Source organism: Sorex araneus, chromosome 6 (assembly GCF_027595985.1).
Source record: "Sorex araneus isolate mSorAra2 chromosome 6, mSorAra2.pri, whole genome shotgun sequence".
Lineage (NCBI taxonomy): Eukaryota > Metazoa > Chordata > Mammalia > Eulipotyphla > Soricidae > Sorex > Sorex araneus.
The window spans coordinates 74,059,673-74,084,851 of NC_073307.1; the positions used below are offsets into that span (position 1 = coordinate 74,059,673).

Consider the following 25,179-nt stretch of genomic DNA (forward strand, 5'->3'; position numbering starts at 1 on the left):
CAAGGAAACGATGCCCTGAAGGAAGAAATGGAGGAGACAGGGCTAATAGACCTATACAGGGATATATACCCCAAAAAGAAAGAATACACATTCTTTTCCAGCGCACATGGAACATTTTTCAAAATAGACCATGTTCTGGGCCACAAATTATACCTTAATAGAATTGGGAAGATAGAAATTGTATCAACTATCTTTTCAGACCATGATGCACTGAAGATGGAAGTTAATCATGCACAGACGTGGAGAACCAAATCAAACACTTGGAAATTAAACAACTCACTATTGAACAATGAGTGGGTCACGGAGGAAATTAAGGAACAAATTAAGAGATACCTCGAAACAAATGAGAATGAAGACACAAGCTACCAGAACCTATGGGACGCAGCTAAAGCTGTGTTAAGGGGAAAATTTATAGCTCTGCAAGCCTTCCTCAGAAAGGAAGAAAGGGCCTATATAGATAGCTTGACTTCGCAGCTCAAGATCTTAGAAGAGGACCAGCAAAAGGAACCCAAACCAGATCGAAGGAAAGAAATAATAAAACTTAGAGCAGAAATTAATGATATGGAAACCCGAAAAACAATCCGTAAGATCAATGAAACAAAGAGCTGGTTCGTCGAGAAAATAAATAAGATTGATAAACCGCTAGCAAGACTCACAAAGAAAGAAAGAGAGAAAACCCTAATAAACCGAATCAGAAATGAAAAGAGGGACATCACAACAGAAACCAAGGAGATTCAAAGGATCATCAGAGACACTTTGAAAGTCTGTATGCCACGAAACAAGAGAACCTAAAAGAAATGGACAAATTCCTTGACTTCTACAATCTCCCAAGACTGAGCCAAGAAGACGTGAAATACCTCAATAGGCCCATAAATATCAAGGAAATCAAAACTGTAATCAAAAGTCTCCCCAAAAACAAAAGCCCAGGTCCAGACGGATTCACTGGCGAATTCTTCCAAACATTTAAAGAAGACTTTTTGCCAGTTCTCCTCAAGCTTTTCCAGGAAATTGAAAAGACAGGAACCCTTCCGAACAGTTTCTACGAGGCACATATCTCCCTAATACCAATGGCAAACAAAGACACCACTAACAAAGAAAACTGTAGACCAATATCCTTGATGAACACCGATGCAAAGATCCTCAACAAAATACTAGCAAATAGAATCCAACAATTCATCAAAAAGATCATACACCATGACCAAGTGGGATTCATCCCTGGGATGCAAGGATGGCTTAACATTCGGAAATCAATCAACATAATCCATCACATCAACAAAAGTAAAGATAAAAACCATATGATCATATCAATAGATGCAGAGAAAGCATTTGACAAGATCCAACACCCATTCATGATAAAAACTCTCACCAAAATGGGTTTTGGAGGAACTTTTCTCAAGATAGTCAAAGCCATCTACCACGAACCTAGGGCAAGCATTATCATCAATGGAGAAAAACTAAGGGCTTTTGCTCTAAGATCGGGGACAAGACAAGGATGCCCACTCTCACCACTTCTCTTTAATATGTTATTGGAAGTATTAGCAATAGCCATCAGGCAAGAAAAAGATATTAAGGGGATTCAGATCGGAAAGGAAGAAATCAAGCTCTCACTATTCGCAGATGATATGATGCTATACCTAGAGAAACCTAAAAGCTCTAGTAAGAAACTCTTAGAAACAATTGACCTATACAGTAAAGTCGCAGGCTATAAAATCAATACACAAAAATCCATGGCCTTCCTATATGCAAACAATGAGACAGAGGAAAGGACATGAAAAAAGCAATCCCATTCACAATTGTGCCCCAGAAAATCAAATATCTTGGAATCAGCTTAACTAAAGAAGTAAAGGACCTCTACAAAGAAAACTATAAAACGCTACTCCATGAAATAAAAGAGGACATGAGGAAATGGAAACATATCCCCTGCTCATGGATAGGGAGAATAAACATTGTCAAAATGGCAATACTCCCAAAAGCATTATACAGATTTAACACGATCCCTATAGGGATACCCATGGCATTCTTCAAAGAAACGGAGCAAGCAGTCCTGAAATTTATATGGAACAATAAACGCCCACGGATAGCTAAAACAATTCTTGGGAAAAAGATGATGGGAGGCATCACCCTCTCCAACCTTAAACTGTACTACAAAGCGGTAACAATTAAAACAGCATGGTACTGGAACAAAGGCAGAGCTGCAGACCAATGGAACAGGGTGGAATATCCCCACACACAATCTCAAATGTATGATCATCTAATCTTTGATAAAGGAGCAAGAGATGTGAAGTGGAGCAAGGAAAGCCTCTTTAACAAATGGTGCTGGCACAACTGGACAACCACATGCAAAAAAATGGGCTTAGAACTCGACCTGACACCATGCACAAAAGTCAGATCAAAATGGATTAAAGACCTCAACATCAGACCACAAACCATAAGATACATTGAAGACAAGGTCGGCAAAACCCTCTACGATATTGAAGATAAAGGTATCTTCAAAGAGGACACGGAATTAAGCAATCTAGTAAAAACAGAGATCAACAAATGGGACTACATTAAACCAAAAAATCTTCTGCAACGCAAAAGATACAGTGACCAGAATACAAAGACTATCTACAGAATGGGAAAGGATATTTACACAATACCCATCAGATAAGGGGTTAATATCAATGGTATATAAAGCACTGGTTGAACTCTACAAGAAGAAAACATCCAACCCCATCAAAAAATGGGGCGAAGAAATGAACAGAAACTTTCCCAAGGAAGAGATACGAATGGCCAAAAGGCACATGAAAAAGTGCTCTACATCACTAATCGTCAGAGAGATCCAGATCAAAACAACCACGAGATACCACCTCACACCACAGAGACTAGCACACATCCAAAAGAACAAAAGCAACCACTGTTGGAGAGGATGTGGGGAGAAAGGGACCCTTCTACACTGCTGGTGGGAATGCTGGCTAGTTCAGCCCTTTTGGAAAACAATATGGACGATTCTCAAAAAACTAGAGGTTGAGCTCCCATTTGACCCAGCAATACCACTGCTGGGAATATATCCCAGAAAAGCCAAAAAGTATAGTCGAAGTGACATATGCACTTATATGTTCACCACAGCACTGTTTACAATAGCCAGAATCTGGAAAAAATCCGAGTGCCCTAGAACAGATGACTGGTTGAAGAAACTCTGGTACATCTATACAATGGAATACTATGCAGCTGTTAGAAAAAATGAGGTCATGACGTTTGCATATAAGTGGATCAACATGGAAAGTATCATGCTAAGTGAAATGAGTCAGAAAGAGAGACAGACATAGAAAGATTGCACTCATCTGTGGAATATAGAATAATAGACTATAAGACTAACGCCCAAGAATAGTAGAAATAAGTACCAGGAGGTTGTCTCCATGGCGTGGAGGCTGGTCTCTCATTCTGGGTAACTCAGGGAAGGGACCACCAAGTAAAATGTGGTCGGAGGTCATGTGGGGGAAGGGTTTTGCGGGCCGAATACAGACTAGAGACTGAACACAATGGCCACTCAACACCTTTATTGCAAACCACAACACCTAATCAGAGAGAGAGAACAAAAGGGAATACCCTGCCATAGTGTCAGGGTGGGGTGGGGGGAGACGGGACTGGGGAGTGGGTTGAGGGATATTGGGTTTACTGGTGGTGGAGAATGGGTACTGGTGAAGGGATGGGTTCTCGAACTGTGTATGGGGGAAACATGAGCACAAAGATGTATGGATCTGTAACTGTACCCTCATGATGACTCTCTAATTAAAAATAAACTAATTGAAAATCAGATTCTTACTTTTTTTCACTTAGCAAAAAGCAGGTATCAATGAGGCCTTTCATGGAGTGAAGTTTTGTAAGGTGAATTTTTAATAGATACACATGTTATCATATCGATATAAATATTACGTGTTGCTATAAATTTGTCATATAATTACTGTCATCAAATACTGACAGCAGGTTTGGGGAGATGTGAAGTGCTTTTGAAGTGGTTATTAACTCTGATCTCACAGATATGAGACAAGACTCTATGAAGATTGGTGTGCTACAGTATCAGAGAAGTCACAATACAATCTTTCTCAGTCACTTCTCAAACGCGATCCAGAGACAAAGCAGATCACAGTCAACTTTAACCCACAGGTAAGTAGAGTGACAGTAGCTTCTGGATTTTGAAAATTTTGTTCAATTCCATTTTATATGTAAAATACTTTTTTAAGAATGTGCAAAAAATGCTTCAAAGAATTTACATCTTAGATTTTCTTTTGAAAAAAAATAGATTTTCTTTTGGGGGATCGGGAGAAGTCCTGAGTATAATTTAACATTTTCTTAAGTTATCCATTCTTTTTGTTGTTGTTGTTATTTTTATTTAGTGAGTCACAGTGAGGTTACAGTTACAGATTCATACATTTCGTGCTTGTTTTTCCCTCATGCAGTGTTCGGGAGCCCATCCCTCCACCAGTGTCCATTCTCCACCACCAATGAACCCAGTATCCCTCCCACCCACCATTCCCATCTCCCCAACCTCACCCCACCTCTGTGGCAGGGCATTCCAATTTGTTCTCTCTCTCTCCTTTTGGGTGTTGTGGTCTGCAATCGGGGCATTGAGTGGCCATCATGTTCGGTCACTAGTCCACTTTCAGCACGCATTTCCCTTACCACGAGGGATCTCCAAACACATTTTATTTGGTGTTCCTTTCTCCATTCGGTATGACATTTCCCCAGCGTGTGAGGCCAAGTTCCAAGCCATGGAGCCAACCTCCTGGTACTTATTTCTACTATTCTTGTGTATTAGTCTCCTATTCTGTTATTTTATATTCCACAAATGAGTGCAATCTTTCTATGTCTGTCCCTCTCTTTCTGACTCATTTCACTTAGAATGATACTTTCCATGTTGATCCACTTATATGCAAATTTCATGACTTCATCTTTTCTAACAGCTGCATAGTATTCCATTGTATAGATGTACCAAAGTTTCTTTAACCAGTCATCTGTTCTTGGGCACTGGGTTTTTTTTCCAGGTTCTGGTATTGTAAACAGTGCCACGATGAACATATAAGTGCAGATGTCATTTCTACTAGACGTTTTTGCTTCTCCGAGATATATTCCCAGCAGTGTTATTGCTGGGTCAAATGGGAGCTCAATTTCTAATTTTTTGAGAAGCATCCATATTCTTTTCCAAAAGGGCTGAACCAATTGGCATTCCCACCAGCAGTGTAGAAGGGTCTCTTTCTCCCCACATCCTTGCTTTTGTTTTTTTTAATGTGGGCCAGTCTCTGTGGTGTGAGGTGGTATCTCATGGTTGTTTTGATTTGCATCTCCCTGATGATCAGTGATGCAGAGCATTTTTTCATGTACCTTTTACCCATTCATATCTCTTCTGCAGAAAAGTTTCTGTTCATTTCTCCGGCCCATTTTCTGGTAGGGTTGGATGTTTTCTTTTGTAGAGTTCAACCAGTGCTTTATATACCCTTGATATCAACCCTTTATCAGATGGATATTGGGTGAATATCCTTTCCCATTCTGTAGATTGTCTTTGTATTCTGGCCCCTCTGTCTTTTGCGGAGCAGAAACTTCTTAGTTTAATATAGTCCCATTTGTTTATTTCTGTTTCTACTTGATTGCTTAGTTCCATGTCCTCTTTGAAGATACCTTTAGCTTCAATATCGTGAAGGGTTTTGCCAACCTTGTCTTCAATGTACCTTATGGATTGTGGTCTGATGTTGATGTCTTTAATCCATTTTGATCTGATTTTTGTGCATGGTGTCAGGTCGAGGTCTAAGCCCATTCTTTTGCATGTGAAGTTATCCATTCTGAGAAAATGTTGACATACCTGCTATATTTTCTTTAACAAAATATGTTGCAAAATATCACTAACAGTTTGTTTCCAAACAGGTCCATTGGTCCTATTTTGAATACTGAGCACATGTAAATGACAGTTGATTACATGTTGGAGGTATAGTTAATCTGGTACCCTCAAGGAACCCACAAACTACTTTGAAGAATTGCAAATTATAAAATTTATTTCATTAGATATGATATAATCAGTTTCATAGAAATAGGTTTGGAAATAAGATTTCAATGATTCTTATCCATAAAAGATACTTTCTTGGAGATAATTCTGGTTATCAAACATAGAGGGGTATGACAATAACAATGGAGCCAATATCAAGGATAACCCTAAGCCACCTAGAAGATAGCAATGAGTTTTTATTTGGTTTTATGTGTTTGTTTTGTTGTTTTAAAATACCATCAGTGTTGAGACTGAGAATACCATTCTGATAATTAGGTGGGTAGAGGTCCTTTGTGGACTGTTGAAGCCACAGAAAGATCACTACTGAAGGAAATGATAACACAAAAGTTAGTCAATGTCAGAAATTGTATCACTTGGCCAAAAATTAAAACATTGTCCACATTAAATTAAAATCAATCACCAACTTCTCTGTTGATGGCATATTCCCCAGAAATGTAGGAATAACTGAAAACTAAGCTGAAAGCATTTGGAAAAATTGCTTCTTAAGTAGACCATTAATGCTGACTGAAATTAAAGTGAAGAGACTCCTTCCTTTACTTTCAGTTAGATATGAGTCTGATTTTTTTTCTGTTTTTTTTTTTTTACTGCTGTAAGTATTTGGAATAGTTTTATAAGCATTCACTGTGAGCAACATTAAATACCAAGTGCCTGAAGAAATGCATATCTGTTCATTCCAACTAGGTAATTGTCTTCATCTTATAAGTCTGTTATTTAAACCTCAGTTTTTAAAATAGTATTGAAAATAGTTTTTAAAATAATATTGTTTTTATTTATTTATTTATTTATTTATTTTGCTTTTTTGGTCACACCTGGCGATGCGCAGGGGTTACTCCTGGCTCTGCACTCAGGAATTACTCCTGGCGGTGCCCAGGGGACCATATGGGATGCTGGGATTTGAACCCGGGTCGGCCACGTGCAAGGCAAACGCCCTACCCGCTGTGCTATTGCTCCAGCCCCCATAAAATAGTATTGTTTTTAAAAGAGTATTGAAAATAGTATTGTGTGCTACTCCTCTATATGTTCTAAGGGCAAGGACTATATCGATTCCAGAGTATAACATAATAAAATGTTTTGTAGGTATTTGCAAGTATAATAGAAGCAAAAAGAGGGAAAATAAAGAAAGAAATGAAAGGGAATTGGCATACATATTTGAATTGCAGTATAGTTGAAGAGAAATAAAGAATACAAGTCAGTGAAGAGCCAGGGTCCCCTTAGATCTAACTTTAAACAAGGTGGCAATAGTTATACTATTTAGAATGAACAATCAGGTCAAAGATATGTATAGGGGTTAGGGCACTTCCTTTGCATGTGGTCAACCCAGGTTCATTCACTGGCTGTGCATCTGTTCCTCTAAGCACTGCTACAAACAACCCCCTAACACCCCAGGTATGGCTCACCCAACAGCAACAACAAAAGGGATGACCTGTCACTGTGGCGCTACGTTCTCTGGCACACAGGTTTCTTGTTTTGTATACTATCTTATTTTGTATAAATAAAATTTGCTTTGTCTCCCAGGCAAAATTTTATGAAAAGTATCTTGTATCTTAGCTTATTCATCAAGGTATATAATAAAATTAACTTTAAAAATATTGTCATTCATATAGAATAACAGAGTGGGAGACTAACACCCAAGAATTGTAGAAACAACTACCAGGAGGTTGACTCCATGGCTAGGAGGCTGGCCTCACATTCTGGGGAAAGGGCAACTCAGAGAAAGGATCACCAACTATAATGTAGTCGAAGGCCATGTGGGAGAAGGGAGTTGCGGGCTGAATGAGGGCTAGAGACTGAGCACAGTGGCCACTCAACACCTTTATTGCAAACCACAATAGCTAATTAGAGGGAGAGAACAGAAGGGAATGCCCTGCCACAGTGACAGGGTGGGGTGGGGGGGAGATGGGATTGGGGAGGATGGGAGGGATGCTGAGTTTACTGGTGGTGGAATATGGGCACTGGTGAAGGGATGGGTTCCCGAACTTTGTATGGGGGAAGCATAAGCACAGATGTGTATAAATCCGTAACTGTAAAAAAAAAAAAAACAAAGAACTAACAATATCTGTATTTATGAATATATTTGATAACGTGTATACCTACATTGCCTTTATATTATAAAGAAATTATATATAAATTAAAAAAAATTTACCTTTAAATGGTAAAAAAAATAAATAAAAATAAAAATATTGTCATTAAAAAGAATGAATACATTAATTCTAGATTTGCCCATTTGGGGCCAGGATAAGAGTTGTATGCCAGGGACCAGGTAGAATCTCAAAGGACAGAACGTGTACTTTGCATGTAGGAGGTCTGATTGAATGACTTTCAGCTCCTGAGCACAGATCGAGGAATAGCACCCCAATACCAAAAATTAACTCAAAAGAACTGTTTGATAAAATATAATACATACACATGTACTTTTAAATATACCATTTGTGGGACATTTCATTGATTTTTCTTATTTTATCAAATCTCTAATTCAAAGACTAGATTATAGCATGTCTATTTTTATTTCTTCCTTGGTTGTATATAAAATAATGAATGTTAGCACTGATGACATTTTATACTGGATAAAATATTGGAGCAATAGCACAGTGTGTAGGGCATTCACCTTGCATGCGGCTGACCCAAGTTTGATTCCATTGCCCCTCTCAAAGAGCCCATCAGAGCCTGGCAAGCTCCCTGTGGTGTATTCAATATGCCAAAAACAGTAAAAACATGTCTTACCATGGAGACGTTACTGGTGCCCACTGGAGCAAATTGATGATCAACTGGATGACAGTGATAGTGACAGTGACAGTGAAAATATTAAAAAGAGTAAATAGCTACAATAAATAGCCCTGTAGCACTGTCATCCTGTTGCTCATCAATTTGCTCAAGCGGGCACCAATAACGTCTCCATGGTGAGGCTTGTTACTGTTTTTGGCATATTAAATATGCCACGGGTAGCCCGCTACAATAAATACCTGTAGTTATTTTTCCTTAGTTGTCTTTCTTTGGGATCTAGAATTCAGAATACTAGGCTCAAATTTATTAATATTTTGTATATTTTATGAATTGTATAAACTTATTCTTCGGAAAATAGAAATTCAGTAATTCTTGCAGTAAACTATAGTAAAATACAGTATTTATTCATCAAATAATTTCTAATCTGTTAAACTAAGAATAACCTCAATATTATTTTAATTTTTATTTAACCATTAAGTAGAGCTTTTCTTAATATGTTCATTGGCTTTTTATGTTTTTTTCTATACGTTGCTTGACCATGACGTTGTCATTTTCTAATACCATGACGTTGCTCATTTTCTAATACAGGTTCCCACTATGCTTTTGAATTATTCAAATATTTGGGAAATATTTGTAAGTTATTAAGAAATATGTGACAAATATTTTCACCATTAAAATATGCTATCATATTAACTATAGCCATTTTAAGCACATAAGATCTTTCTATGTGTTGGGAATAGACTTCTCTGCCTCAATATAAACACATGCATGAATAGTTTCACATTTGCTTTCAACTTTTATTTACATTATTTACATGAATATTTTTGAGTGTCTTCAAATGACTACCCATAATTGTTAATCATTTGCCTAAATAAAGTTGAATGGGAATAATGAAGAACTGCCCAAGAACCACTGAATGGAGAGCTAAGGCCCCAAGGGTCTTAAGACCTGAGGGTGAGGATGCAAGGACAACGTTTGATAGATGTTTGGTCATTCATCTATACATATAGATGTACATGTATATATATATATATGCAGACATTAGTCTTCATAGATTTAAGCATAAAACAAAGAAAAACATGAAGAAGGAAATTATCAGAAGAAGGGAAATTAAATATTAAACCAAGGGAAATAGCTGCTAAAGCAACAATGTTTACCAAATTTATAAATTAGGACCAGAAGGAGAGAAAGCTGAGAAAGAAAATGATCACAAAAGAAAGGATTTTATTGAATACATTCAAGCATGTGGCAGATGAAACATTAAGCTTAAGCTTGTGATTGTGTCACAAGGGAGATGGTTTGAAAGAAAATGAACACATGAGTAAGAAGCCTCAAATTTAGACCTCGTAGATTCTAAATGAGGTCATTGGTGGGACTGAGAGGAGATGCCCAATGTGCAACATTGTCAAATATAGTCACTTGGAATCTCTCTCAATTTCTCTAGTCCTGTGTTGACAATTGAATAAAGTTTTAATATGCTAGGAGGTCTGGAAATGAAAATCACTAAGGCCTCTCTAAATGGGGCTTTGAATTTAGTAGCAACTATCACTATCATCCCATTGATCATCAATTTGCTTGAGCAGTCCCAATAACATCTACATTTGTCCTAGCTCTGAGATTTTAGCAGCTTCTCTTTATTTGTCCTTCCCAATGGTGCCACATTAGAGGCTCTTTCAGTGTAAGGAGAATGAGACCCATCATTGTTACTGTATTTAGCATATGAATATGCCATGGGGAGCTTGCCAGGCTCTCCCTTGTGGGCAGGAAGCTCTCAGTAGCTTGCCAGGTTCTCTGAAAGGGAGAACTAGGAGATAAGATATCACTTCCAGGAGCTTGGTCTTATAGTCTCTTGATGTTGGCTGTTGATGGGATTACATGGTGGGGGGTTGGGGGTGCAGTTTGTGGGTGTGACCACCTAGCTACTGGAAAATGGGGAACCTGAGCAGAAGAGGCCCAGTCCAGATCCGAGCAGGCTTGGAGCTCTCAACCCCAGGTCCTGCACACCTGGGTTCCTCTGCTGGTTCCTTCATGCGTGAGGCTCATCCAAGCATGTGGAGAGTGGCCTTGAGCATGGCTGTGGATGGGTTCGGGAGGTCTTTGGCTGCCAGGGCTCTGCTCAGGGAAGGGAGGGAGACTCAACCTACCCCCTTCCAGGGGCCCAGTGAAGACAGTCAGGCACAGGGGCAAGAGACTACTTCGTCCTCATCGCTCTCTTCCAGGAGCTCTGGATGGTGGCCGTTGATGGGATTGAGGGGATCAATCAGGTAGTGGCAACAAAATAAATAAATTAAAAGCCAGGTGACTTTTCCAATGAAACAATAGCGGTTTAAACAACTTCTTTTTATTTTATCAAATAATTTCTAGCCTGTTAAACTAAAAATTACCTCAATATTATTTTAATTTTTATTTGTTTGACTATTAATAATGTAGAGCTTTTTTTCATTTGTCCATTGGTTTTCCTTCCTTAAATTGCTTGAACATGTCTAATCTTTTCCCCAGCTGATTTCTGTGCTGAAAGAAATGAGTTACCTTGAACCCAGGCAGATGAAGCACATCCCTGAGACTGCAGCAACCATGTTCTCCTCTAGGGAATTCTATCGACAGCTTGTGGCTAATTTGGAGCTGATGACAAATTGGTACAACAAGCTTATGAAAACTCTGCTAGAGGTAGAATTGCCATTAGTGGAGAAGGAGCTGGAAAATATCGACGTCTGCTTGAGAGCTGCAGAGGAGACTCTGAACTGGAAAACAGAAGGTAACAGGGCAGAACATCTGGGGGAAAGGTTGAATGTTGAAAATCTAAATAAAGAGGTTAAACCTCAAATTACTCCTTAGTAATCTAAATGAGATTTGAAGCAAAAGTAGATTGTCTCCTCACACATATATAAAAGAGAATTCTAGGAGGTTTATATACCTCATCGAATATCACTTTTTATATGACTGGTTGATTTAGAAATAATGTGCATACTTTGTATGTTGAAAATAGATTTCTCCACCTCAATAAAAATACATATATGAATAGTTTCACTTTTACTCTCAAAATTTTGTTTACACCCTTCACATAAAAATATTTTAGTGTCTTTCAAAAGGTAGTAATTACCCCACTAATTGGTTATCTTATGCCTAAATAAGGTTGAATAGGCATAATGAAGAACTGGCTGAAAAATCACTGAATAAAGTGCTAAGTGCTGTGCAGTTTAGGAGGCTAACAGATCACATGAGCTTCAGTGAATATTGGGCACTACCTTCTATAAAAAATGTTTTTTACTATGTTTTTAAAAGTTTTACTAACTAGACTGCAGCACCTTAAAAGGGGAAACTGGGAAAACAAGTAACATAAGGAAAAACAACTTAAGAAATGGAGAGATATTAGAAGGGAGAGAGCACTTGCTTTGCATATGATTCACCCCATTTCAATACCTGGTTTCACAAACAGTCCCCCAAAGCACAATGAGGAGGGCTCCCTGAGCACAGAGCTAGGAGTAAGCCCAGAGCACAGCCGGGGTTTGCCACCCACTGCCCACAATTATTATGTCTGTCATGTCAGTAGTTAATAAATATGTAATACTACTACAAATAAATCAAAGTATTAAGAAGATAAAAATGTAAGCAGTAAAGAAAAAGAAACAAAACAGCTTAAGTTGGGAGCCTAGTCAACATAAGCTGTAGAGTAAGCTTTAAATTGAGAATCAACATATTCAGGAAAACTCAGGAATATTAAATATATTGGCATGTATTCATGAGAAGCATATTGACATAATGGCATGTACAAAAAATATAAAGAAACATCAGTCATGGAGGTGATTTTTTAAAAAATTTTATTGAATCACCATGAGATAGTTACAAGCTTTCATGTTTGGGTTACAATCACACAATAATCAAGCACCCATCCCTTCACCAGTGCACATTCCCCACCACCAATATCCCAGGTACACCCCCCTTTCCCACCCTCCCCCTGCCTCTATGGCAGACAATATTCCCTGTAATCTCTCTCTACTTTTGGGCATTATGGCTTGCAACACAGACTGATGGACGTGATTTTTAATAGGGTCATGAGAAAGGGAACAGTAGACCAACGACAGCTCCAGTGGATAGTCTACTTCTCTGCGTTGTTCCACTGGTCAGGATTCTTACCAGTGTAAAGGCTAGTGGCTTATCCAAGATAAGTATTACCATATTCTCCAGACAACAAGCCTCAGGCCAATCTATTTTTGCTTTTTTTAAACCCAGAGTCATTAAGTTAATGGGGAGATTGAAAGGGGGACAAAGTTGCAAAAAGTTTTGATTATTCATTAACCCTTCATAATCAGAATAATGATAAAAGCTGATATTTTGATGTAACTAGGAAAAAATGTCCTGGTAATAAATAAGTAAAATATGCATAAAAGTTATATAAAAACTATGAGCGAAATACCCAAATTTCAAAACAAGTTTGGACTTTTAGATATGTGTTGTAAACTGTTTATTAATTACATATATATATTTTGAGAAACAGGTATTTGGAATTATGTGATCCAAATCACCAATAGTATTCATGATCTTGAGCAAAGAATTCAGAAAACTAAAAACAACTTGGAAGAAATCCAGGACATTATGAAAACATGGGTATCTCCAATATTTAAAAGAAAAGAAAGAAAAGAATTCTTTCTATCTATGGACGATCAGAATGATCAACTGGAAAAATATTATGGTCTCATCAAAAAATCTGGCATTAAGATTCATGCTCTTGTTCAGGTAATAAAAAACTCAGACATATATTCTATGAGTATCAAGAAATATTTAAAAATTAGAACAATCAATACTGTTATATTTTCTGGTCAGAGATAAAAGTTTATCTTGAGAGAATAAGAACTAAATCTATAGGTGTGTACAAAATGTCACATTCTGGATCTGTGTGTCAAAATTAGTACTCTTAGTGGTGACAGTTTTAATTTGTGTTCTACACCAAACCCCAACAGGACAAAAGAAGATGCCAAGGAAGTAATCCTAAATTATTCACTGTACTAATTACCTTATTTGTCCATATAACCTAATGTAGTCCTTTAGGTTATCCTTTTTAACCTCCAGAGACCCAAAATGATGAAAGATTGCTGTGGTATTTCTAATTGCATTTGACAAAACAGAGGGGAAAATGCAAAAATGCAGTAATAAATGGGTAAGACTCATGCTCGTTAATAGGATAAACTTATATTCCATAATCAAAGACTGAACAATGTAGAAGAGCTATAATTGGCCACCAACTTTGATCCTACTAAAATTATTTATGATAGTTATATTCCATGCACAAAATTAGTACTGAATTGTAGTTGTTATTTGTAGTTTATCTATGTTTTGATGCACAATAAAATGCTGAGCCTTTAAGCATTAATGATGACTTTAGCATTAATGATATTAAATTAAGAAGATAATTGCCATAATTATGGGTTTGAAAGATAGTATCTCAAATTGATTTATTTTCTACCCCTTAAGGTCACATATTCAGCACTTCAGCAAACAGAGTCCAACATTCATTTTAAAAAATCTATTTTTGGGGGCTAGAGAGCACAGTGGGTAAGGTGTTTGCCGTGCACACGGCTGACCTGGGTTCGATTCCCAGCATCCCATATGGTCCCCTGAGCATCGCCAGGGAAGATACAGGAGTAACTCCTGTGTATCGCTGGGTGCGACCCCCCCAAATAAATAAGTAAATAATCTATTTTTCATCCATCCACCTAGCTATCCAAACAGCCAGTCTGCTACTGATAAACTGTGTTTGAGTCATTGTACTAGACACTATTTTGAATATCAAAAAATTACGAGTACTTACCTCTAATTAAAAGAAAAACAGCAGACAAGACAGAGATTACTTAATATTTTAGGGGTTTGGAAATAAACTATATCTTTTATATAATTACAGGCACAAAACTTATACTCTTGATACTCTGAATGAGTGAATTTTGGATAATTCAGTTGCTAGTCAGTGAGGTAAACATGTAATTGGAGGGAACATGTATCATTTTGGTTGTCCAAAAGTCCATCAGAATATATAAAAAAATGCTCTCAAGTCAAAATTTTTGTCAAAAAAGTTTTTTAAAAAAACTTGGGCACTTTAATAATAACTCCTGTTGCTGCATAATTACAGTAATAGTAGTTCATATTTATTTCATGTTTACGATGTGATGAACACATCTAAGCACTTTACAGATGTTAATTCATTTAATGTTCATACAAAGTCAAGGCAACATTAACTCATTTTGTTAGTGAGAAAACCAGTGCTTATTAGATTAATTGCCTAAAGCACCTAGCTAATTCAAGACAAGCTGTTTAACTCTTGCCTCTACGTTTATCTAGCACCCCCCTGCAAGATAGCTAGGCAATTACTCTAGCAGTTACTACTGCAGTTTAGCAATTAGGCCTTAAATAATTTTTTAAAATAATTTGAATAAGGACATTAAAACTAAACACTAAGCAAAAGCTTTTGAATGGATATTTTTATTCCTCCATCGGCACATCGTGCTGTTCAATAAGTATGTGTGTTTTGAACAGAAAAGTTAAATATTCCCTTTTGGCCACGTTTTCTTGATTTATTTGCATTTTTATCATTATTTAAAAACTTTAGCATCTTCACACCTGTGTTAATGGGCACAGAGAACATTCCTAGATCAGCTGGTTTGGCCTAATGGGTAGATGCTGAGGTCCACGGGGATACCTCAAAAGTCTAAATATATTTCAATCTAATATGGATATTACAGTCTAACAAATTAAATTTTAGAAACCTGTATATTATTGGGTAGGTAAATACCCGTTTCACCATAATTATCATTCATAGTGTTTAATTTTTGAATACCTTGACTTTAATAACTTTATATTTTAAATTTAAAGTTTATTATTAGGCCGGATCGATAGCACAGTGGGTAGGGCGTTTGCCTTGCACGCGGCCGACCCGGGTTCAATCCCACCCCGGCATCCCATATGGTCCCCCAAGCATGCCAGGAGTAATTCCTGACTGCAAAGCTAGGAGTAACCCCTGAGCATTGCTGGGTGTGACCAAAAAAAAACAAAAAACCAAACATAAAGTTCCCTTTTGGGGCCGGAGTGATGGCACAGCGGGTAGGGCGTTTGCCTTGCATGCGGCCGACCCGGGTTTGATCTCCGGCATCCCATATGGTCCCCCAAGCACTGCCAGGAGTAATTCCTGAGTGAAAAGCCAGGAGTAACCCCTGAGCATCGCTGGGTGTGACCCAAAAAGAAAAAAAAAGTTTATTATTAATCTCTTAAAATTAAAGTATAATATACATTTATCACAATGTACAGATATTAACTACACATAGATTTAGGTGTTTTTTTCCATATATTCATTCATGAGAACATTTTCAGCATTTTAGTTCCATCAATCCACGTTCAACTTACTACGATCCCCAGTTGGTGATTAGATTTGTGTCAGGTTAGTGGAGTTTTACCTTGTTTACAAACTTTAAATAAACAGAACTAAGTGTAGGCTCTTTTGGGTCTTCATTTTATGCTTGTAATGATTTTTATATATCTTATACTATTACATAATTAAAATTTTTGCTTTAAGTGCTCCACTGTATGAATATATCAGAATTTGTTCATTTCCACATTGATAGCCTTTAAAGTTATTTCTAGTTTTTGGCTAATATAAGTAAGGAGACTGACTTTCTATGAATATAGATTTTTATTTCTCTTGACAATTTCTGAGTTATAGTAACATGTTTAACTTTGTTAGTAATTGTCAAGGAACCACCTAAAGTGAATATATGGTTTATTTTGGAGTGGTAAGTTTCTTAATTTATGCTATTTTAGTTAGTATGGATGGTACCTGAGTTCACATTTGTATTTCTTTGAAGACTAAAGTTGCTACATATTATTTTATGTAGCAATTATGTAGACAATTATAATGACTTTCTTTATAATGTGTATATTTAAGTATTTTTTCAATTGAATATTGGGTTATTTCTAGCAATATAAACTCCAGAACTTTTTCTATAATCCTTTATGTCTTCTGAATACCTATGTTTTTGTCAGATATGTATATTGTGAAATAAGTCAATTTTGTGGCTTATTTTCTTTTAAAAGTTTTATTTATTGTCATACATAGTTTTATACATAATATATGGCTTTGTTTCTCTCCAAATTTTCTTTTATTAAAGCACTGTAATTTACAAAGTTTTCGTAGTTGGATTTTTAGACAGCGAAGTTTCACCAATGGTCCTGCCACCAGTGTCAGCTTCCCCCTCCAGTGTTCCAGGTTTACTGTTCTACCTCAAGTCTGTCATCTCAACAGGCACCTTTTAAGTTTTGTTGTTAAAGTTTGGGTCTCCTGATTTCAGTGTTGCTGACTCTGTGGCTTAGCTAATAAGCTCTATAACTCTTTAACTTCACTAATGTACCCTGACCCTATGCCTGTTACTTCACAACTGTCCCTTCTCCCCCACCCCTACACTTACTAACTCCTTTTCCTTCTTCTCTGGTACATTGGTACCAAGGGTGATCTAGGCATCCCCACTTTATTTTTTTCTGCCTTACTTTTATTTTATTATATTGAATCACCATGAAGAAAAAAAAATACAAAGCTTACAGGTATAAGTCTCAGTCACATAATGATTGAAACCCTATCCCTTCACCAGTGCACATGTTCCACCACCAAGAACCCCAATATACCCCCCTCTCACCCAGCCCCCACCTAAGTAGCTAATGATCTTCATTTTATTCTCTATACTTTGAATACATTCAATATTTCAATAGAGAACTCACTGTTATTGTTTGGAATTTTCCCCCAACAATCAGGCCTGCTGTAAAGGCATGATTTAATTTCTTTTCATTGCTGAGAATAAAGATTCTATGAGCTCACGCGGCCGCTGTTGCGGCCGCGCAGTTTTGGATTTCTGATGTTTTAGTTCAGTTCAGTCCAGGTGCATGTTAGGCATCCCCACTTTAAACCATTGCTTTGTTCATCAAGTTACTCTAAATGCCACATATAGGTGATATCCTTTGTTTATTCTTTTGTTTCTGACTTACTTCATTTAACATGATATCTTCTAATTCCATCTATGTTGCAGCAGATTGCATGATTTGATCATTCTAGACAGCTGCGTAGTATTCCATTTATATATACCACATCTCAATGATCGACTGATCTGTTTTGGGCATCTAAGTGATTCCAGATCTTAGCTATTTTACTGAGTGCTGCAATTAATCATGGTGTGTGTATTTCAATTTGAATGAATATTTTTCTGTTCTGGGGATAGAAATCCAAAAGTGTAATTGGTGGGTCAGATAGCAGTTCAATTTTTTATTTTAGTTTATTATTTATTTATTTTTATCACTGTCATACTGTTGTTCAATTTATTTATTATTAGATCCTTAAAAAAGATTCATGATTAAGTTTCAGTCATACAGTGTTCCAACACCTGTCCCTACACCAGAGTGCACTTCTTGGCACTAGTGTCCCCAGTTTCCCTCCCACCACCCTCCCAACCCTCATCCCCAGCCTGCCTCTATGGCAGGCACTTTTCTTCTTTTTTCTTTCTTTCTCTCTCTTTATGTGTGTGTGTATACATATATATATATACATATATATACATAATTATGTGTGTGTGTCTCCCCCTTCCCCTCCCCCTCTTGGCCATTGTGGTTTCCAATACAGATACTGAAAGGTTATTAGGAATAACCCTTTATCTACTTTTAGCAATCAGTTCTTGTCCAGCATGACCATTTCTAACTATTGTTGTCATAATGGTGCCTTCTGTATCTTACCTACCCTCTGCCCCACAGACACTTGTGATTGATTCCAACCATTGACCAGATCTCCTATATCCTAACCTCTGCTTTCCCTGGCCATGGATATTAGTCTTCTAATAAGACTTCTAAGAAGTCTGACTTCTTCTGTCTTCTAATAAGACTTCTAAGAAGTCTGAGTTTTTTTTTGGATGTAGATGTCTAGTTTTCCCATTACCACTTCTTGAAGTGGCTTTCCTTCCTCCATTTCACATTTCTTGCTCCTTATCAAAGATTAGGTGATCATATTTTGAGGGTCTTTGTCAGGATATTTAATCTGCAGGTCTGCCCATATTCTAATACTATTCAGTTTATTCAGTTTTATTTATTACTACTTTGTAGTACAGTTTGAAGTTGGGGAAGGAGATGCTTCCCATCTTATTTTTCTCAAGGACTGCTTTAGCTATTTATGGGGAGTTGTTGTTCCATATGAATATCAGGAGTGCTTGATCTACTTCTTTGAAAAATGTTCTGGGTATCCATATAGGGATTGCACTAAATCTATATAATACTTTGAGGATTATTGCCATTCTGACAATGTTAATTATTTTGATCTATGAGCAGAAGATATGTTTTCATTTCCTCATGTTTGCTTTTATTTCTTGAAGTTATATTTTCTAGTTTTCTTTGTATAGTTTGTTCACCTCTTTAGTTAAACTGATACAAAGATCCTTGATTTTCTTTTTTTTTTCTTTTTGGGTCACACCTGGCGATGCACAGGGGTTACTCCTGGCTTTGCACTCAGGAATTACTCCTGGCGGTGCTCAGGGGACCATATGGGATGCTGGGGATCAAACACGGGTCGGCCGAGTGCAAGGCAAACGCCTACCCATTGTGCTATCGCTCCAGCCCCTCCTTGATTTTCTGAGGCATGATTGTGAATGGGTTTGTTTTTCTAATCTCTCTCTCTTCTCTTTCATGATATGTTTATAGGAAAGTCATAACTTTTGGGTTTGATTTTGTAAATTGCCACTTTACTAAACAAGTCTAATGTTTCTAGGACATTTTTTGTGCATTCTTTGGATTTTATAAATATAGTACCATGTTATCTGAAAATAAAGAAAGTGCAACTTCTTCTTTTTCTATCTGTATGCGCTCTTTCTTGCCTATCTGCTATGGCAAGTACACCTGGTTCTATATTGAATAGGAGTGATGAGAGTGGGCACCCTTGTCTTGTGCCTGATCTTAGGTAGAATGCCTTTAGTTTTACCTCATTGAGAATAATTCTTGCCATGTGCTTGTGATAGATGGCTTTAAGGAAAGTTCCTCCAACTCCCATTTTGTTCAGACTTTTTATCATGAACCAGTGTAGGATCTTGTCAGATGTTTTCTCTGCATCTTTTGATATCATCATATGATTTTATCTTTTCTTTTATTTATATTGTATATTATGTTGATTGACTTATGAATGTTATACCATGATCCTTTTCATGGATTCTATTTGTAATATTTTGTTGAGGATTTTTGCATCTATACTCATCAGATCTGTTGGTCTGTAATTTAATTTCTTGGTGGTGATGTCTGTCTACTTTGGGTATCAGGGTGATATTTGCCTAATAAAACTTTCTGGGAGTGTTTCTGATTGTTCAATATCTGGGAAAAGCTTGAAAAGAATTGGCAGCATGTCCTCTTTAAAGGTTTTTGAAAGAATTTACTAGTGAATCCATCTGGGACTGGGATTTTGTTTGGGGGAAGACTTTTAATTACCATTTCAATTTCCTATGTGGTGATTGGTCTGTTCAAGTATTTCAGATTTTCTTGGTTCAGCCATGGGAGATTATCGGAATCCAGGAATTTTTCCATTTCTTCAAGGTTCTCTTGTTTCATGGCATAAATATTCTCAAAGTAATCTCTGATGATCCTATGGATTTCTGCAGTTTTAGTTGTGATGTCCCCCTTTGCATTTCTGATTATATTTATTAGGGTTCTCTCTCTCTGTTTCTTTGCAAGCCTTGCTATTGGTTTATTGATCTTGCTTATTTTCTCAAATAACCAACTCAGGTTTTATTGATCTTTTGGATAGTTTTTGGGATTCCAGCTTGTTGATTTCTGCTCTCATTTCTATTAGTTTCTTCCTTTTGCCTGGATTTGACTCCTTTATCGGTAATTTTCCAAGATCTTTAGCCACAGGGTTAAATTTTTTCATGTGGCACTTTGGTCCTTCCTGATAAATGCTTGCAGAGCTATAAATTTTCCTCTAAGCACTGCTTTTGCTAGATCCTCCCTCAGCTTCTTGTAGCTCGTGTCCTAGTTTTCATGTTTCCAGGAGTGTCTTGATTTCTTCCTTGATTTTCTCTCTAAGCCACTGGTTGTTCATTTTAGCGAGTTGCTTAATTTTCAGATGTTCTATTTCATTCTCTGTTTTTTGTGTGTGATTCACTTCTATTTTCAATGCATCATGGTCTGAAAAGCTAGTTGATACAATTTCTATCCTCTTAATTTTATGGAGATATGTTTTGTGGCCCAGTACATGGTCTATTTTGGAGAATGTTCTAGGGGCACTGGAGATGAATGTGTATCCAACTTTTGATAGATGAAAAATCATTGTGAGGGTCTCACCCTGTCCAGCAGGTAGGACCCTTGGTGGGGCTGAGGAGGGGACGCAGCCGAATGAACAGACACAGAGATGGAAGGAGGAGAAAAGGAGAGAGAGAGCTTTATTCACTGGCAGCTACAGCATTTTATACTTGCCTGCTGGGAGGCAGGTAGTGGTATGCGTGCCCGGACCCCGTATAAACAGTAGTCAATCACAGATTGTGACATGTTCATCTATCATGTCAGGCACGGGTATCGGCTAGTGGAATGGTAAGGTCAGTAAGGTCAGTAACGGCGACCTTGTTAGAGAAGTTTTAATTAGGCCCCTGTTTGAGAAGTGCCAGGCTCTGTCTTACTTGAAGATAAGAGCCAGGATTGAAATATGGCTTCCTACATCTCCCCCTGTTTTGTTTTAAATTAACTGTGGTCAGGGGAGGCATTGTCCGGTATCCCTTGTGACAAAAAAACTCCATTTTTGCAGGGAGAGGAGGGAAGGGATGATCGGGTCTATGCAGGGGGCTCCTCACAGGCCCCATCAGTCCCTAGTCTTGGAGTAACCTCTATGCTATACCGGAATACCTCACATGGAGCCGGGCCCAGGTATCAGCCCTCCCTTGCAGTGCTTTGCCTGGCAACCTGATCCACTAGAAGAAATCCTTGGGAGCCTGGCATCCTTCAAGGTAGAGAACTGGGGGAAGATGAGGTATGAATCTGAACAGAGGCGTCAGTTTTCTGCAAATCAAAGCCAATGATAGCGAACCTGTATAGGCTTGGCTTCTAGTTGCTGAATTTGTTGTCTAATAAAAGCCAAGATTTGATTAAAAACGCAAGGGCCAACAGTAACTAACAATGATACAGCTGACAGTGGACCCAACAAGGGAAGTAAGTAACCTTAAATCCTACTCTAAGCTAGCCATGGAATCGCTGACCACTCCTGTGTGATCTGCATAAAAACAGCATTAAAACAGCATTCCTCCCCTAGGGCAGCACATAATCCTCCCCTGTTGCAACAATAATAAGTCCAGTCCTCTCCTGTTCTGCAACACCACTTCAGACAGGAACTGGGGGATGTCTCGAGATGACTGATGGAGGTTTCGATCCTCTCCAGGTCCTCATCAGTAGCTGTTCGAAGGGATGAGAATCTGCTCCGTTGGGTTGTGAGTGAATTGATACCAGTCCCAGCTCCTGCCAGTCCAGTTCCAAACAGCGTGGCTATGGTTAGAGTGGATATCACCTTCCTCTCCTGAATGGGATGATGGGTTACCTGTGGGGATAAAGAGTCTCCTTCATAGTATAGGATTCAGGGAAGTACAGTGACTATCACATAAAATTTATATAGTTCCATGTTGAAAACATTGATTTTTCCATGACCTAAGAGCACTGTAACAGGAGTCTGGATACTAGAACAATTCTGCAGATATATTTAAACAGTTTTTACAACAATATAGATTGATTAGTTTCTTTTCCTCAAAACACAACCTCAAACTTCCTTTACATCCATTACATCCTGTAACTTTTCCATTTCAAAAACAATTACACTTTGCTTTTCTACTTTTCACTGATGATATCTCCATACATTATCTTTCTGACTTAAGACAAACATCTATAGTCATCCCACAAGTTTAAACTCACTGAAATTGGTACAACATGATCTCACAAGTTTGGACACAAGTTGACAATCATCTTATTTAACATGGCAAAACTACTCTGCAGTCACAAACATTATATCGGTTCTTATAGATTTTCAAAAAGTTTTAAAGATACTCACAACTAAAGTTCTTACAACATATATTAACCTGGAGACATCTTTAGAATTCTGATTTCTAGGAACACTTTTTAAGATTAAAACACTCATAGATTACCATGAAACAGTAAGGATTCTACACTGGTGTAAAAAATTCTCTGAAGTTCAGGATTAGGTTGGTACCGTAAATCCCAGACTAAGTCCTCATGCCAATTCAGCCTGTGCTTCCCCATTTGGGTTCTGTTTTGCTGAGTCTTCTTTAGATTTTCTTGTGACTTCCAGCTGAGATCTGCTCTGGGCTGAAGTTTGGAGTGTTGGAGTCTCAGGTGGTCTGGAGACTGAGCCAGGAGGATGAATTTTACTCCAGATGAGGCCGTAGCAGGATCCAGAATGGATTAGTAGGTCTGTCATCTGTTAAAATATAAGTAGAGACCTTTCCTCCTACAAGGAGGTTTCCCACCATTTCTTTTTTGTGTGTTCGTCAGATTTTAATGCAAATATAAGGATCAGTTTTTTCCCAAGCCCTTTCTCATTTACAAAGTTGCAAGAGCCAGATACCTAGAAGAGTTAACAAACTAAATTAGCAAGTCTTATCTGCTGAGCAAAAGTGTGATTAGAATTCACTGTTGAGGTTAGGGAGGGTCTGCATATCCAGTCTGACTGAAGCAGAGCTTGCTGAGCTGGGAATGCAGGGGGATGGGTGGATCCAGGGAATATCTTTAAAAACTCCCAAAGTGACAACTGAGATTAACCCCTTATAATCCTGAGCTAAGTAGCTTTAAAAATTTTAGTTACCAGAAGTCTCAGAGATCAAATAAAACACAGGTACAATAAGTTTTTCAACCAATTTTGCAACTCTAGAAAATAATATTTTAAACTGAAGCATTATTCTTTGAACCTGTTTTCATAGATCACAATTATTTCAACTCACAAGATTCTCTAGGTCAAATAATTCTAACCCAGTGCAGATATAAATATATACATTGGTATAATAGCATAAGACTTTTGGACCACCAATTTTTGTGAAACACGGTAAAAACTTCTTTGACTTAATTTTGATAGTTTTTGTACTTTAGTTCAAATCATGAGCTTTCTAACTTTAACAATTCTACAATACAAACATGCTTTCAAACACATAAAGAGCCCTTTGGGTATATATATATATATATATATATATATATATATATATATATATATATATATATACATATATATATATATTTTAACCAAACTTTGATAATAGCATAGAAAAAAAAACATTTGGACTGTCAATGTTTATGGAAACATAAGAAAACTTTATTTATTTTGAGGGTTTCTGTACCTCTGTTGCTTGAAAAACAGCTAAATTCCTCATTAAAATTGACTGAGGCTTGTAAGATAAAGCCTTACACTCTCTGAATTCTTATTTCACTTTTTAGTTTTCTGGCTCTAGTTCTGTAGCTTTTTCTAGATAGTACAGATACTGGAATTCAAAAGAATTTCAACTGTTAATAACTATTAATGTTCTTCCAATAAGAAATTTAGACTAAAATTTTCAATTTCGTTGTAGGTGCCACATTCTAATTAGAAATCTTTGTTTAACCTGATCTAACAAGTTCCAAAGATACCTAGATCTTTTAAATTGCTGGGCTTCATATCACTCTGATCTCCCTTGATTTTATCTGCCCAGGTCTAATAATTACTGGCTTCAAACTAGCTCTAACACTCGAGTGTTCCACAGACAGACAAACAGACAGACAGTAAGTTCACTAAAAACACCACATGTACATGTGCACACGTCTGCAGTTGATCAATTGATCTGACCCTTCAGAAATGGCAGGGAGAAAACTGACAGACCGAGAAAGGAAGGAGCAGTCCCCAGGGCAAAGTTAAGCCCTGTCGGCCGATTGGGAACATTGCTCCCCGTTTCCCTGCCTGACCAGCCAGTTCCCCTGCCTGTTAAAAATGGGTCTAGAAAGCGCTTTTGTTTATATAAGCCGGCAAAACCTTTTCAAAATTGTTGAAACCTAAGGTGGTCAGATGCTAGCATTTTTCTTTCTTGGTCAAGATTAGTTCTGAGGCGGGGAACTAGTATCTTCTTATCAAACTTGGGGATAGGCTACCTTAGTGATATACTTTTTCATTCCTGATATTATTAAACACTTAACCACATAATCTTACATTTTCCTACCTTCTCTGCTGATAATAATAAGCAGAACTAAGAGAAAGATAATGAGACAAATACAAGCATTAAAGGCACACGCACAAAGCACACTCCTGCACTTGCTCGGACCGGTCCTTCTTTCACGCGGGAGCACACCCCACTCACCACATTCACACTGAGATTCCTGAACCTGCCCTACAGATGTCCACATTATCTTTGGTC

The 25,179-nt window shown here is 37.5% G+C and overlaps 1 protein-coding gene across 1 annotated transcript in view; it reads left to right on the forward strand.

Annotated features, from left to right (window-relative positions):
* DNAH9 (dynein axonemal heavy chain 9) overlaps positions 1-25,179 on the forward strand; it is a 570,390-nt gene that overhangs the window by 72,765 nt on the left and 472,446 nt on the right. The window contains exons 12-14 of the mRNA XM_055143580.1: positions 4,020-4,146; positions 11,258-11,513; positions 13,254-13,492. Of these exons, the coding sequence (XP_054999555.1) occupies positions 4,020-4,146; positions 11,258-11,513; positions 13,254-13,492 (622 nt within the window). The remainder of the gene's footprint in view (positions 1-4,019; positions 4,147-11,257; positions 11,514-13,253; positions 13,493-25,179) is intronic.